The sequence below is a fragment of the Anabrus simplex genome, chromosome 5 (genome assembly GCF_040414725.1).
Source record: "Anabrus simplex isolate iqAnaSimp1 chromosome 5, ASM4041472v1, whole genome shotgun sequence".
NCBI lineage: Eukaryota > Metazoa > Arthropoda > Insecta > Orthoptera > Tettigoniidae > Anabrus > Anabrus simplex.
In genome coordinates this window covers 204,702,494-204,719,048 of record NC_090269.1, presented here as the reverse complement: position 1 = coordinate 204,719,048, position 16,555 = coordinate 204,702,494, and the positions used below count along the sequence as shown (strand labels likewise).

Sequence of the window (16,555 nt, the reverse complement as noted above, 5' to 3'; positions counted from 1 at the left end):
CACTTTGGCTCTTTTTGATATGGAGATGCTCCATACTTCTGCGGCATACAATATGACGGGTAGAATAGCATGATTATATATCGTCATCAAATGATAAGACATGCCCCAAGTCGCTTTGGAACATCTGACTAAGTTGTTCCGGATTTGCATTATTTTGATGTCCAGGTATTGCATGTGCAGGTACCAGTCCATTTTGTTGTCCAGCATTACTCCCAAATACATTTTTGACAGAACATTGAGATCCCAAGCTGTAACTGAAGGATGACTGGTATATTCTTCCTTCTTCTTGATATGCATTGGCATTAGTGCTGACTTTTCCTTAGATATTTCAAGTTTGTGTTTTTCGCACCAATCCCGCATGATTTCAAGGGCTGTCTGAAGCGTGGATAGGGTATGAGAATGAGAAGGACCTCTGAACATGAGCATAACATCATCAGCATAAACAACTATATCCAGATCGGGCTCATTTGATAGCTGTACGATTAAGCTGCTAGTGATGACGTTCCACAGAGTGGGACCAGTGACTGAACCTTGGGGGCATCCTTTTGTGATGGCTTTTGAGGCTGAAGTCTTTCCCAGGGTGAAGTGGGCTGTATGATCTTGTAAGAAGTCCTTAATGATGTTAAAAATGTTTGAAGGGCAGTTTTGTTCCTGTAAGCAAGCTAGAATACTAGGGTGCCACGCATTGTCGAAAGCACCTACAAAATCTAGAGCAAGAAGACAGCTTTTCAGTCCAAGTCTTTTACACTGGTGAACAAAATCTGACACTGCTTTTATTGCATCTGTAGTGGATCTTCCAGCTGTGAACCCGTATTGTTGTGATGGTACCTGCCCGTTGGCTTGAAGAAAGTAGTTTAACCTCTCCATAGATAGTTTTTCCAGACATTTACCAGGGATTGATAGTAAGCTGGTGTTTTTCCATATTTTAGGGAAGCATCTGAAATGCAAGCAATTATTGAAAATAGTTTTCCAAAAATTTGGTAGGGTATTGTGTATACTTTTAACTACTGCTCCATCAATTCCATCGGGTCCTGGGCACTTTTTATCATTAATTTTGGTTATAATATCCTCTACTTCATGGTCTGCAAATTTGAGTTCCGGTTGTGTGTTAGGCTTCCTAAAGTTCGAGTTTATCAATCTGATGTTCTGTTGTTCATCATTATCAGAATCCGAGACATCATCTGGAAAGAATTTTTCGAGCAGTGCCTTTGCTGTGTCTATCTCTGACAAGGTTGAGGATCCATCTGTTAGGGTTAAAGTAGTTGAAGGCATACGTTTGGTAAAGCCTGTTTGACTACCTGTGTAAATTTTCCAAGGAGATTCTTTGATGTTCTCTGTACAGAATTGTTTCCAGGATTCACGTTTCGCTTTAATTATGTGTATTTTGCTTTAATTATGGTGTATGTTTGTCATTTTTAGGGGGGCCGATGACCTAGATGTTAGGACCCTTTAAACAACAAGCATCATCATCATCATCATCATCATTTTTAGGAATCTTAAGTGTTTGACTACTCTTTATTACCTATATTATGTCTAATGTTAACATTAATGCTTTCACAGGCCATACTTGTAGACACAATAATGATGGACTTTTGGACTTATGCCGTGTCATGATAACAAGGCGAACTCTTCACTTTTCACAGAGAACTTAGCTCCGCGTCTTCAGAAGAAAATCTCGACTGTTCATGAGGAAGACTTCTCCAATAACGAGGGTTTGAATTTAAGAGTGCTTTACCGTTGGATCTGTAGTGGTACGCACATTCATCACCAGGTGGCTTGCTGTATGCTGGCAAAGTGCTAGTGTTCCATGCGGGAGCTGACGATATTTAAGATGTTTTATCACACTGTGTGTGCTTAAGAAGTAACATACAGTAGAGGACATAGAAATAATCAGTGACAAATGCAGGGTGCGAAATCAGAAAAAAATTGTTGGGGGGAGAGAGAAGGATCATAGGGCTTAACTACTAGTGTTTATTTCAAGCAGTACCCGGCTGGGGAGGGGGTATATAATTCCCTTGTAAGTAAATTACCCCTCCCATTGAAAGATATAAATTTAAAATGTTTTTGTTTGAATTCTGTTGTTATAGTAAGAATGATGTTCAATGGAAAATTATTCCCGGGTTTCAGATGGACTTGCCAGAGTGTAACATGAAAAATAGGCTGAATGTGCAGAGTTGCCACCGCTGCATTGTTTTATTCCTCAAGATCTGGCAGTCATTCTATTATTTCTATTTTATGTGTATTATTGTCGTTGTTTTTATGAAAATATGCACAGTAAAAAACACTGATTTAAGAAATATATGTGTTATATTTTCCTCATTTTGTAATGAAAGAATCCTCCCTTGGGCAGTTTTAATGGGGAGGAACATCTGAGATAAAATCATCAGTGGGGAGGAACCCCCTTCCCCCCCACGATTTTGCACCCTGGACAAATGTGGTAGAATAAATAAATAGAAACTAATAAAATAAAATAAAGTGCAACAAAAGACAACAGGATAGAATAGAACAGAGCTGAAGAAGGGAAAGAAAGTATGTGGAGAAAACCAGAGGATGAATGATGATGTAAGACAGTGTGTGCAGGGGTGGGGGGAGGGAGGGGGCATAACCGGTGTACACATGTATGAAAGTATGACACATAACACATAGCTTGGAATGAACCATCTGGTGATAATGAATGTACAAATTTGGAAAAGACAAACAAAATAACAATGTAGAAAGGATAGGGAAGAGAACTATCTACGTTAATCTTTAATGGCTGAAAACCACGTATTACTTAATTGATAGCCGGTGTCCCTGTTGAAAATGTTAGGATTTTTACATATTTCCACAGCTTTCCATATAATCCTGGACCTGTAGTGTTTAGTGTGGGATGAACAGACGGATGGGAAGTCTACTCTCGCCGGTAGTGGCTAATTTCTTTATGGAGCATTTTGAGGAGTCTATTGCTTTAGCGCCCGTCAAACCTATGACCTGGTGGAGGTAACATGATGGCACATTTGTGGTATGGACAGAAGGTCCTGAGAAACTTCATGTATTTTAAAACCACTTAAATCTGCAACCTCCTTCAATTAAATTCACTATGGAGATGGAGTCGGACGGATGCCTTTCTTTCTTGGATGTTCTAATAAGAAAGAAACGGGGCAGCTCCCCAGGACATACCATCTATCCTAAACCTACCCATAGAAATCGCTATCTCCATGCAGATTCTCACTACCATCCAACACAAAACAGGGTATTCTCACGACACTCACTATGAGAGTGACACGAATTTGTGAGACATCAAATATCCAGGAGCAGAGGGACACACTCAAAGTCACATTCAAGGGTAATGGTTACAACGATGTACAGATTCAGAGAGCCCTGCATTCCGGAGGGACAAGTAAGCAAAGCTCACAGAAAGAAGAAGTGAAGGGAACTGCCTACCTGCCTTACATTCACATTCGCATCAAGGAACACCAAAGAAATATCCATCTCAACCAGCCAGACAAGTCAGCAATAGTTGAGCATGCCCTATCGTCAGGTCATGTTGTCATGTTCCAAGATGTTTGAGCTCTTACCCACACTGAACACTACAGGTGTAGGATTATACAGGAAGCTGTGGAAATATGTAAAAATCCTAACATTTCAACAGGGACACCGGCTATCAATTAAGTAATACGTGGTTGCCAGTCATTAAAGCTTTACATAGGTAGTTTCTCTTCCCAGTCCTTTTTATATTGTTGTTTCATTTCGGTGTTCTTCAAATTTGTACGTTCGTCACCACCAGATGGTTCATTCCAAGCTATATGTTATGTGTAAAGTGTCATAATTTCATGTGTGTACGCTGATTATGCAACCCACTCACACACCGTCTCACATCATTGTTCATCCTCTGGTTTTCTCCACGTACTTTCTTTCCATTCTTCAGCTCTGTTCTATTCTATCCTGGTGTCTTTCATTGCATTTTATTTTATTAGTTTTTATTTATTTCTTCTACCTGACTCATCCCTGATTCATCTACGTCCTCTATGTTGCTTCTTAAGCACACACGGTGTGATAGAACATCTTCATTATTGTCGTCAGCTCCCGCTTGGAGTGCTGTGCCAGCATACAGCGGGCTACCTGGCGACGAATGAGCGCCCCACTACCGGTCCAACGGTAAAGCATTCTTAAATTCAATCATCATCATCATCATCATCATTTTACAGTTCCAGCTTCCCAGGTACTGTTGGCGAGCCTCTTCCATTCTGTCTTATTGAGATACGTTCTGTTGTTAATGACGTCCTCCAATGTCCTTCCCCGATCTGTAATGTCCATCCAGTGGGTTCTTGGTCTTCCCACCATCCGTTTCCCTGCCACATGTCCTTGTTGGCTCCATCCTCATTACATGCCCAAACCACCTCAGTCTGGACATGCTGACCCAATCTAACAATGATGTAACAATCCCAGCTTCCTTCCTAACCACATCATTCCTTAACTTGTCCAGTTTGGTTTTTTGAAGTGTGGACCTAAGGAACTTCATTTCAAATGCCTGCAACCTTGATGAGTCTTTCTTAGTGAGGGTGCAGGTTTCAATACCATAGGTTAAGAGTGGTATGAAGTACTGATTGAACATCACCAGCTTTGATTTTGTTGGTACTTTGAGATCCCAGATGAGTGTTCGTACTTGCTGGTGAAGGTGAGATCTCTTCTGCACTCTATTTTCCACCTTCCTTTTGGCTAGTGTATCTCGAGATATTACACTGCCAAGGTATGTAAAGCTTTCCACACTTTCTAGTGGATGGTTTCCTAGCGGGATGTTCGCTGGTCGTCCATCTCTGTTTATTGCCATTACTACTGTTTTGAGTTTGCTCATCTTGAGATTGAACTCCTGGAACTTAATCTTCCATTCATTGAGTCTCGACTGTATTTGTTCCTCATTTTCTCCCCAGATCATCAGCGAAGGCCATTGCATTTAGTTCACCAGAGGTTTTCTTGATGTTCTTCATTATGTCATCCATGAAGGTGATAAACAATAATGGGGATAGTGCACTGCCTTGCTGGACTCCACTTTTGGTCTTGAACCAGGATGAATGTCCATCATCCAATCACATACAGCTGGTACAGTTCTCATATAGCATCTCAACTTTCCTCACCAGTCCCTCTGGCACATTCCTTTTCCTCAGGCATTCCCATATCTTCTCTCTTGCAATGCTGTCATATGTCTTCCCAATGTCAAGGAAAACCACAAACAGATCTTTGCCTATTTCCCAATATTTTTTCATTAACATACGGAAACTGAAGATTAGGTCTGTTGTTGACCTGTGAGGCCTGAAGCCATACTGTTACTCTTCAAACTGTGGCTCTAAGATGACTCGCAATCTGCTCTCTAAGATTTTCTCAAGAATCTTATGTCAATGAGCAAGGAGTGTTATTCCCTGGTAGTTGGAGCATTTTTGGTGATTTCCTTTCTTAAACAGGGGGATAATTACATCCTTGCTCCAATCAGTAGGTATCAGTAGGTATCTTGCCATCTTTCCAAACTGCATTGAGCACTCTGTGTAGCCACTGTAAACCCTGGACTCTTGCTGCTTTAATCATGTCTGTACTGACTTAATCGATTCCTGGGGATTTCCCTTGCGGCACCTTCTTAAGGGCTGCTTCTGTTTCTGTCCATGTAATGGGAGGTTCCTGTGTGCAGGTTTCAACAGCTGGTTCTTTTGTTCTCTGATCTGCTTCAGTCCTGTTCAGTAGGTGATCAAAATGATTCCTCAGAACCTCTCTGATATCTTCTTCCTTCCTGGCCAGGTTTCCATTAGGATCCTCAATTGCTTTGATTCAGAAGCTCATTATTTTAGAAGTCTTCCTCATGAACAGTTCAGATTTTCTTCTGAAGGCACGGAGCAAAGTTATCTGTGAAACGTTAAGAGTTTACCTTGTTTTCTTGACATGGCATAAGCCAAAAAGCCCATAATCATCATGTCTATGTACACTGACTGACAGAGCAAATGCAACACCAAGAAAGAGTGGCTCGAAAGGGATGAAAGTTGGGGAAAAAACAGAGATGGCACGGACGAATAATTGATGTTTATTTCAAACCGATATGCAGGTTACACAGTGCGCACGGCATCGACTCAGTAGGATGTAGGACCACCGCGAGCGGCGATGCACGCAGAAACACGTCGAGGTACAGAGTCAATAAGAGTGCGGATGGTGTCCTGAGGGATGGTTCTCCATTTACTGTCAACCATTTGCCACAGTTGGTCGTCCGTACGAGGCTGGGGCAGAGTTTGCAAACGGCATCCAATGAGATCCCACACGTGTTCGATTGGTGAGAGATCCGGAGAGTACGCTGGCCACGGAAGCATCTGTACACCTCGTAGAGCCTGTTGGGAGATGCGAGCAGTGTGTGGGCGGGCATTATCCTGCTGAAACAGAGCATTGGGCAGCCCCTGAAGGTACGGGAGTGCCACCGGCCGCAGCACATGCTGCACGTAGCGGTGGGCATTTAACGTGCCTTGAATACGCACTAGAGCCTAGAGGTGACGTGGAATCATACGCAATAGCGCCCCAAACCATGATGCCGCGTTGTCTAGCGGTAGGGCGCTCCACAGTTACTGCCGGATTTGACCTTTCTCCACGCCGATGCCACACTCGTCTGCGGTGACTATCACTGACAGAACAGAAGCGTGACTCATCGGAGAACACGACGTTCCGCCATTCTCTCATCCAAGTCGCTCTAGCCCGGCACCATGCCAGGCGTGCACGTCTATGCTGTGGAGTCAATGGTAGTCTTCTGAGCGGACGCCGGGAGTGCAGGCCTCCTTCAACCAATCGACGGGAAATTGTTCTGGTCGATATTGGAACAGCCAGGGTGTCTTGCACATGCTGAAGAATGGCGGTTGACGTGGCGTGCGGGGCTGCCACCGCTTGGCGGCGGATGCGCCGATCCTCGCGTGCTGACGTCACTCGGGCTGCGCCTGGACCCCTCGCACGTGCCACATGTCCCTGCGCCAACCATCTTCACCACAGGCGCTGCACCGTGGACACATCCCTATGGGTATCGGCTGCGATTTGACGAAGCGACCAACCTGCCCTTCTCAGCCCGATCACCATACCCCTCGTAAAGTCGTCTGTCTGCTGGAAATGCCTCCGTTGACGGCGGCCTGGCATTCTTAGCTATACACGTGTCCTGTGGCACACGACAACACGTTCTACAATGACTGTCGGCTGAGAAATCACGGTACGAAGTGGGCCATTCGCCAACGCCGTGTCCCATTTATCGTTCGCTACGTGCGCAGCACAGCGGCGCATTTCACATCATGAGCATACCTCAGTGACGTCAGTCTACCCTGCAATTGGCATAAAGTTCTGACCACTCCTTCTTGGTGTTGCATTTGCTCTGTCCGTCAGTGTATGTCTATTTTAATCTATGCTAGAAATCAACAGCTGAAGATGTCTCTAATGAGATGAAACATGTCCTGCGAATATTTTTTGATAGTAATGTAATTTAATCATAAATGTGATTAGAATATGTATTGAAAAGGTGGAAACTTCAAGTCTTTTATTTCAAAGTATCTTATTGTCAATACAGACCAACAATGAAGTTTTTAACTTTTAATAAGCTGTATGTTCTGAGCTGTCAGTGGAGAGATGGTGTGGAATGGCGTTAATAGACAAATAAGCTTGAGTGGAGCTTTTAAAAGTAGAAAGAATCATAATATGATGACAAATTTGGAATTCAAGAGGGCAAATTGGAGCTTATAGAAAGAGGAATTAGGGATTGGAATAAATTCCTCAGGGAAATGTTTGATAAATTTGTAAGTTCATTGAAATCATTTGAGTAACGTCTAGGCAAAAATGTAGTAGGGAATCTGCCATGTGGGTGACAGTCCTAAATGCTTTTCAGTGGCGATTGATTAGTTGATTGATTGAAAATACCAGTGTGAAGTATTTATTACAAACTAATAATTGGTTGATGCATGTTGTGCATCTTGCTTTGCAGTAATTGCCAGGAACAATTCTGAAAAATCAATCAGTCACTACTGATCTGGATTTAGGGCAGAAACCCAGGAGCATATTCCCTATCTGTTGTTTTCCTAGCCTTTTCTTAAATGATTTCAAAGAAATTGGAAATTTATTGAAAAATTAGTTGAATTCTTTGTATGAGGATACTTATATCTCAAAAGCTAAAGATGGTAAAGACGTGAAAATTGGTCTTTGGAATCTCCTTTAAAAATAAAGAAACACGCACTTTTGGGGAGGGGGAATCAATTTAACGGGTAGGAAATTGGGGGGGTGGGGTGAAAAAGGAGTTGAATTACTTTTATGAGGATACTTATATCTCAAAAACTGAAGATGATACAGATGTGAAAATTAGTATTTGGAATCTCCTTAAGAAATAAACACGCATTTGTTTTTTCGGAAAATCGACGTAAGGGGTGTGGGGTTGAAAATAAGTAAATAAAGAGTTGAAGTGTTTATGAGGATACTTTATCTTAAAACCTGATGTTGTTACAGACGTGAAAGTTGGTATTTTGAATATCCTTTCAAAATAAAGAAACACATACTTTTTGTTTTCGGAAAGTCCACTTATGGCGGGAGAGGGCTGGAAGGAAGTGAAGAAGAAGTTGATTTATTTTTATTAGTATACATTTATCTCAAAAACTGAAGGTGTTACAGAAGTACAGGCATGAAAACTGGTATTTGAAATCTCCTTTAAAAATAATGAAACACGTATTTTTTTGTTTTCGGAAAATCCAATGAAGGGGCTGAAGAGAATTGGAAAAGCGGGAGAATTTTTAAAATTATTACCGGTTTATGCACATTATATGTCAAAAACTTTGCATGTTAGGGACAAGAAACTTGGTATTTGGAAAGTCCTTTAAAAATATAGGAACGTGCGTTTTCATTTTCGGAGAATGCACTTAACGGGGGGTGAAAAGAAGTGAAAAATAGTTGAATAATTTTTTATGATGATACTTATATCTTAAAAACTGAGGATGTTACAGACATGAAAATTGATATTTGGAATCTCCTTTAAAAATAAAGAAACACGTATTTTTGTTTTCGGAAAATGTACCTAGATGGGGTTTGGGGTGGGGGAAGGACTGATCAAGGGGTTGAATTCCTTTAATGGGGATACTTATGTATATCTCAAAAAATGAAAATTGTTACAGATGTGGGAATAGGTATTTGGAATCTCATTTAAAAATAAAGAACAGGTATTTATTTTTTCGACTTGAGAGTAGACTGTTTCTCACATGTAAAGTTGTATGTCACATGGTCGTCTTAGCCCCAAAACGTGATACCACAAACATGGTTTACAAAGAATTTCTGGGGTAAATGAAACTCAGTTTTTGGGTGAGTTTTTATACTTTAAGAATTTGCAGATATTGTCTTAGTACAATGCCAAGGAACGATTACATTGATCAAATTACGAAATCCACGCGAGCGAAGCCACGGGTAATTGCTAGTCTATATACATATAAAAGAACATGTCCTGACTGACTAACTGACTGACTGACTGATTCATCATCGCTGAGCCAAAACTACTGGACATAACGAAATGAAATTTTGAGGACACTTTTATATTACAATGTAGGTGCTCGCTAAGGGAGGAATTTTGGATATTCCTTCACTAAAGGGGTGAAAAAGGGGGGGTGAATTTTTAAAATGAGTATACCTATATCTCAAAACTTTAAAAGTTTACAGATGTAAAAATTGGAATTTAGAATCTCCTTTAAAAATAAAGAAACACATATTTCTTTGTTTTCAGAAAATCCCACTAGAACGGGTGAAAAGGGGTGAAAAATTGGTTGAATGCCTTTAATGAGGATACTTATATCTCAGAAACTGAAGACATTACAGACCTGAAAATTGGTATTTGGAATTAATTATCTCTATTAAAATAAAGAAACAAGTATTTTTTGTTTTTGGAAAAACCACTTGGGTGGGGTGTAAAAATGACTGAAAATGGGGTTGAATTCTTTTTATTAGGATACTGATATCTCAAAAACTGAAGACATGAAATATGGTATTTGTAATCTCCTTTAAAAATAAAGAAATACGTATTTTTTCTTCGGAAATCCACTTAAAGGGGGGTGGGTGGGTGGGTGGGGGGTGGGGGTAGAATTGAAATATTATTTGAATTGTTTGTATGAAGATACCATTATCTCAAAAATGAAAGATGTTGGAGACATGAAAATTGGTATTTGGAATCTGCTTTAAAAGTAAAGGAACACGTATTCCTTTGATTTCAGAAAATCCAATGAAGGGGGGGGGGGGGGGAATGGTTTGAAAATTTAATTGAATTAATTGTACGAGGATACTTACATCTAATAAAAATTAAAGTTGTTACAAACGTGAAAATTGGTATTTGGATCTCCTTTAAAAACAAAGAAAAATGCATTTTTGGGGGAAAGTCATCTTGGGGTGCGGGGCTGAAAAGGAGTTGAATTCCTTTTATGAGGACACATATCTCAAAAACTGAAGATGTTACAGTCATGATAATTGGTATTTAGAAGATCCTTTACTAATAAAGAAACAAGTACTTTTGCAGAAAATTCACTTAATGGTGGGGGGGGTGAAAGGAAGTGAAAAGAATGAATTCTTTTTATGGGGTAACTTACATCTCAAAACTGAAGGTAACAGACGTGAACATTGGTATTTGGAATCTCCTTTAAGCATAAAGAAAAACACCTTCTTTCTTTGGAGGGGGGAATCAACTTAACGGCGGTGGAGTGGAAAAGGAGTTGAGACCAATTGATTTTACCGTTCATAATGTACTTGATTTTGATCATAAACCAATAATTTTTAATCTTTCCTGGGTTCGTTTTCAAGAACCATCTTTTCCTTCGGAGAACTTAAAGTTAGATAGTTAGATTACAGTATATTCTCCTGGCACATACAGTAAATAAAAATTTAAACACATTTGAAATAAATGGTAGGAATGATATTGACTGTGCAATTGTTCACCTATATAATAAGGTCAATAATGCACGGAAAGTATATAATTCGTATTGCCAGAAATCCTGCGCACTTGCCTACGCGCGACAGTGGTGCTGGTCCCATTGTCAGCAATGACAATGGCAGCAGATGTAATTTACCACCAAGTAGCGGTCTTGCATCTTGCTGTGGCATCCGGAATAATAATAATAATAATAATAATAATAATAATAATAATAATAATAATAATAATAATAATAATAATAATAATAATAATAATTTTCTGAACTGTCGTCAAAATGTGCGGACCGCGCTGGGTATGGGTCCTGACCGTGTAACGACTACGAATGCAGTCCGGCCGCGGCTTCAGTACCACCATGGCACCCAAGATGACATCACGCTGGATCTCTTCAAGGATTTTTCCATATTAAAAATGCTTATAGGAAAGGGTGGCAGAGATTTAGGGACCCAACTGATCAAGCGGAATACCTGGAGCTAGCCCGGGAAGTACGAAATCGATTGCTGGAAAGAAAGATTGAAGAATGGGAGGAACTTTGCTGTCAGATCGCGAATTTTGGTGGATTATATTATATAAAATGTTAAGCATTCAATAATAAATTTCAGTATAAGACTGTAGCGAAGCACGGGAATCTTGCTAGTCTTCATATATGTGTCATATGTAATAAATGTAATAAATTTCACGTTGATCATATCGATAGCTAATTCACTGTTAATGGGGTAGGAGTAGGTCCACCTATTCAGTACACATGTAGAGATGATATAACTACGTTTTTTTTTTTTTTTTTTGTAGAACATTCATTGGAACTAGCTTTGACCCCAGCCATTACATTATTATTTTGTTCAACTTGGACTTTACGGTAATTTAATTTTTTTTTAACATTCTTAATTAGTGTGTCTTTGATTACTGTCTGTTACAAAATATAGTCATACCTAACCTGTTCAAAGTGATGACCAGTGCATACTTTGGCTATTCTGGACAACCCTCATTTGCAAGAGAGCTAAAATCTCTGACTTTCGTGATTTTTGAAAGAGCTTTGTGTAATTTGGTCTGAATTTTGCACTTGTGAAAGAGAAATATCACACTTTTTATAGGACAGTGTATTTTTGGCTCTAATGGACAATCCTGAGTTTCTCTGTCCTTATTTTTTGGGAAAAAATAAAAAAAATTGAAAGGCATTCTGGAATTCTTCTGCCAGTTCACACGATATTTCTTATTTTTTTGCTCACTTTTCTTATATTTCATATATTTTTAGACATTATTGTAAGAAAAAATAATTCACGGAGAGTTCTGGTAGTCACTCAACATATTAGCAGTGAAAAGGTAAATTTTCCTACTTCTCCAACATAGTCCCAGATTTTATTTTATTTTCAAAGTTGAAATCTCCACTCGAAGGACAAACTGTGAAGAAAATCAATCAGTATTTCCAGGAAGGATCTACATGTAATCCTGATAAAAGCATTTTAGACTACTTCCAGAAATGAAAATGGCTGTATCAGTCATAGGAGTACTAGTAGAGTACTTTGAGAAGATCATGCTGATTAAGTTCCAAGTAACCTTATGTTCTTAATTAGAGTTTCTAATGTTCAAGCTTGGATCTGTTCTATGCCACGATATGAAAAAATCTGCGTGAGAGAAATAGTACTAATGTCAAGGGCAGAATTAAGGGGGTTAGCATAAATAAGAATGGAGTAAGCACATGTGGTGCTGTTTGTATGTTTGTGATATAGAAGTGAAATCAATTTGAAGGTATGGTAATTCTCGTGTAGAGTTGGTAAATTCCAGGGTCAGATGCCTATATATGCCCCAATTGTATTAATATAATTTATCACATTTTGAAATTCCTTTGGCTCATTCATTTTTATACTCCAAAATAATTTTTTTTCTTGGACAACTGGAGAGTGTATTTTTGACTCTAATGGACAACCCTGATTTTCTCTGTTCGTAATTTTTGTTGCAGAGGTACAGTTTGTCAAGTTTGCAACAAGTCGGTAGCCAGGCGGCTTGGTAAGCAGGGATATGAATGTCGAGACTGTCAACTTAAGTGTCATAAACATTGCCACATAAAAGTTGACTCCAACTGCACCAACTCAACTATACAGAGTATTGAACTGTAAGTATTTATGTGTTGTAGGACAGACATAGATGTAATGAAATTAAAATGTAAATGATTGAAAGTATGATGTAGCATTCTATTGCTGTAGTAAATGTTGAGCACTTCACGAGGAGCATCATTTCAATTATTGAGACAATACGTGTGGTTGTATACATGGGCTGCGAGTATATAAATTGAGTTACTTTTATATACAGTACTATAATATCAGGTTTATGCAGTATAATGTTGTCGCTGTTTTGGGATTTATTCCATTAATCTTCTGGCATTCTAGTACAACTTTGGCAGGTTTTTCTACTGTTGACAGATGTGGTCTAATTTTGTGTATATCACAAGATGGTCCTTGTCCACTGTAGAATTTCACTCTTTGCATATTATGTAGGAACTACTATACAAAATTTTGAATCAATGAAGATGTGCATCATGACCAATATTAAGATGAAAATTTGCTACTGCTTCTTACCCTGATTTATTTTTGTTGATTGGGTGTATTCTATATTTTGCCATTGTAATAGAAATATCTACTTGAGAATTGTTCTGTGTGGTACTGTATATTTATTGTGTATGCCAAATAATTCAACCATAGCTCTCATGTTTTGATTTTAAATTGGGGTTATTAATATTGTTTCCTTTGGTCAGTAATGCTAGGCAACTGGGTACTGTAGGCAGTAGTAAGCATCTGATATACTATAATATTGTCTTTGATGTCCGTTCAATTGCTGTTGGTGTTTAAGAGATACGGGGTGTTGGAATTTTGTCTCGCAGGAGTTCTTTAACGTGCCAGGAGCTGACACAGAGTTGTTGCATTTAAACATCCACAAATACCACTGACCTCACCCGGAATCAAACCCACCTTCATGAGAACAGAAGAACAGCAACTAAATGACAACACCACTGAGGTCGGTAGTATCACAAGAAAATATGCACTGTTAGTACATGCTAGGTATCATATAGCTAGTCATGACTTAAACTACCAATGTAGTGGCCATGTATTCCCTGTTAACTGAAGACCATAAAACAGTTACGAGTAGATATCGAGAAGCTGGATATTGATTCATCAGTGTGTTATACTGTTGTGTAGCAGTGTTAAATCCTAGCAATCTTCTTATCATTATTCATCTTTTAGAAAACCAATCTGCTCATTGCTGGTATTTCTCCTGTTTCTGCGAAAGAGTGGATTATTTGTTAATTGCTGTTGTGTGTGTAGTTATTGGTTTGAAGAAAGCACTAGTACAGTCAGTAATCACGCACTATGGATTTCCATTTTTGTACAAAATTAATTGTGTTAACTGCATGCAGTTACCACACTGTTGCTAGTAAAATAGACTTTGATTAAGTCTGGAGACTGATGATGGTATTTTACACCATTGTCTGTATCTGTAGAGGAACCTTCCTTTCTTGTGTATTGTCTTGCCTCAATAGTAGCTGAATACAATAGTACTGATCACTCACACCATCATTACTAGGGAGCAGATTTTTATGCATATGTGTTAACACAATTTACAAGGTTTGTTATTCCTATTGTGCATCTCCAACATAAAAACCTAATTTTATTTTACATAAAAATATTTTCACAAATATTTTATGCAAATATAAATTTTAAGAAAATCCATAATAAGCACATAAATCAGCAATATTTTTTTTACCCAATAAAATTCAAAATGCTTCTGTGTTACAAAATGATGCTCATATTCTCATTTTATGATTACGATTTGTTTTTAACAGTGTATTGAATGTCATATTTCTGAAAGTTGTGGCTGTTTATGGAATTCCTTCTGGAAGTTCAAAGAATTGCCGGTCACTGGCTATGTCATTGCCATTAGACAGTGATTTGATTTGTTGCACAAGTTCTTACCCTCCACGATTGAGTTAGCTAGCATTCTAACTCGCTCGTATTAGTAAGCCCCTTCGGGTTTTGTTTATAGAATGTCATCCAAAGGCAATCGAGGAGAGATAAGGTGACGGGGAATACCATAGATTAAACTCGCACTGAGGAATGGGAAGATATTTCCCCAACAGGAGCTAGTGGGATGGAGTCACTCATAAGAGTAGGGGTAGTTGTTTGGGACCATTCCCGTGGCCATGTGATTTTTGTATGAATTTCTAAGATAGAAGAAATATTTCCTTCAGTCTCTGCAGCTATTCTTTTTTATTGAAATAGTGATTCACCATAAATGCATGTGTCTAATCCTGCAAAACAATGCCAAAAGTGAAGTAGAGTACAAGATTGCATCTTCAACAATATGTGGAGAAATTTAAAATCATTTTCACTACTGATGCAAAAGTATTACTTTGCCAACCAGGTGGTAAAACAGTAAGTGCAGATGAAACAAAATGGCGTATGGCTTTTAGAGCCGGCATTGTCTGAGGACAAATTCGGCTTGCCGGATGCAGGTCTTTTGATTTGATGCCTGTAGGCGACCTGCGCGTCATGATGAGAATGAAATGATGATGAAGATGACACATAAACCCAGCTCCCGTGGCAGAGGAATTAACCAATTATAGTTAAAATTCCCAACCCTGCCGGGAATTGAATCCAGAACCCCTGTGACCAAAGGCCAGCATGCTAACCATTTAGCATGGAGCTGGACAGTGCTAATCAATGTTCTCAAGTAACCCAGCATTTGCCTGGAAATAAGCACATTGTGGCTGCTTCATGTGTGCATTCATGACAGTTACTGATAGATGGAACCAGCTACCTCAAATACAGGCCCATCCAAATACTCCCAGTATTATATTTTCGATGTACGTAAAGCATTTGTTTGCGCCAAAATTCCTCTTAGCAAATTAAATAGTCTGGGACTGAGCAATTTCCTAACTAAATACATTAATTTTGAGCCTCCAGATGAATCCACATTAAAGAAAAAACTATCTCTCAAAATGTTATGAAGAAACTTAACAAGGAATTTGGGCAGTAAGTGATAGTGGAAAATCTTGGGTGTGCATTGATGAAACCACTGATTCAAGTGGCAGCAAAGTAGGAATGTTGTGTTTGGTGTGTTGAAGAATGACAAAACTGCTTTTGAACATTCTTATTTGCTAGCATGTAAAGAAATGCTTGCCGAAAACCATGTCACTGTAGCTAGGTTGTTTAATGAAGCAATGCACTTACATTTAATATCAGTATGGAACTACATTTGCCAACCATTCCAAGTAGAAACTACAAAATAAAATTTTATTGTTGTGATTGGTTGTTATCTTTAATATTATTATGTTAAAAAACTTGATATATGCTTAGTTTTTCACCTTATGAGGTGGAGCCAAACCATTCCTTTCGTTGTATTTTTAGAAATTAATGAAGAAACTTGTCTTTTAAAATCCAACTGAAAGTGCAATTTCAGCATGTTTTGCGACAACCATACATGCTACCAAAAGGCAGCAATGGTTCTGAAGATGACTGCAGATCTTTTAACAGGTCAGGAAGAAATAAAAATAATCAACAGATAATAAGTATTAGAATGGCATGCATCTGTATGTCAACTATCAGTTTTATAACAGAATTACGAAGTTACTCCCCA

General features: G+C 38.8%; 1 protein-coding gene across 7 annotated transcripts in view; it reads left to right on the top strand.

The window, feature by feature from the left end:
• Positions 1-16,555, top strand: part of LOC136873917 (phospholipid transfer protein C2CD2L) — a 430,499-nt gene that overhangs the window by 386,201 nt on the left and 27,743 nt on the right. For 6 of the 7 annotated variants that reach the window (XM_067147258.2, XM_067147261.2, XM_067147262.2 and 3 more), the window contains one exon: positions 12,885-13,037. In XM_067147258.2, the coding sequence (XP_067003359.2) occupies positions 12,885-13,037 (153 nt within the window). Of the gene's footprint in view, positions 1-12,884; positions 13,040-16,555 lie in introns of all 7 variants that reach the window. The other variant, XM_067147260.2, reaches the window with a different exon arrangement.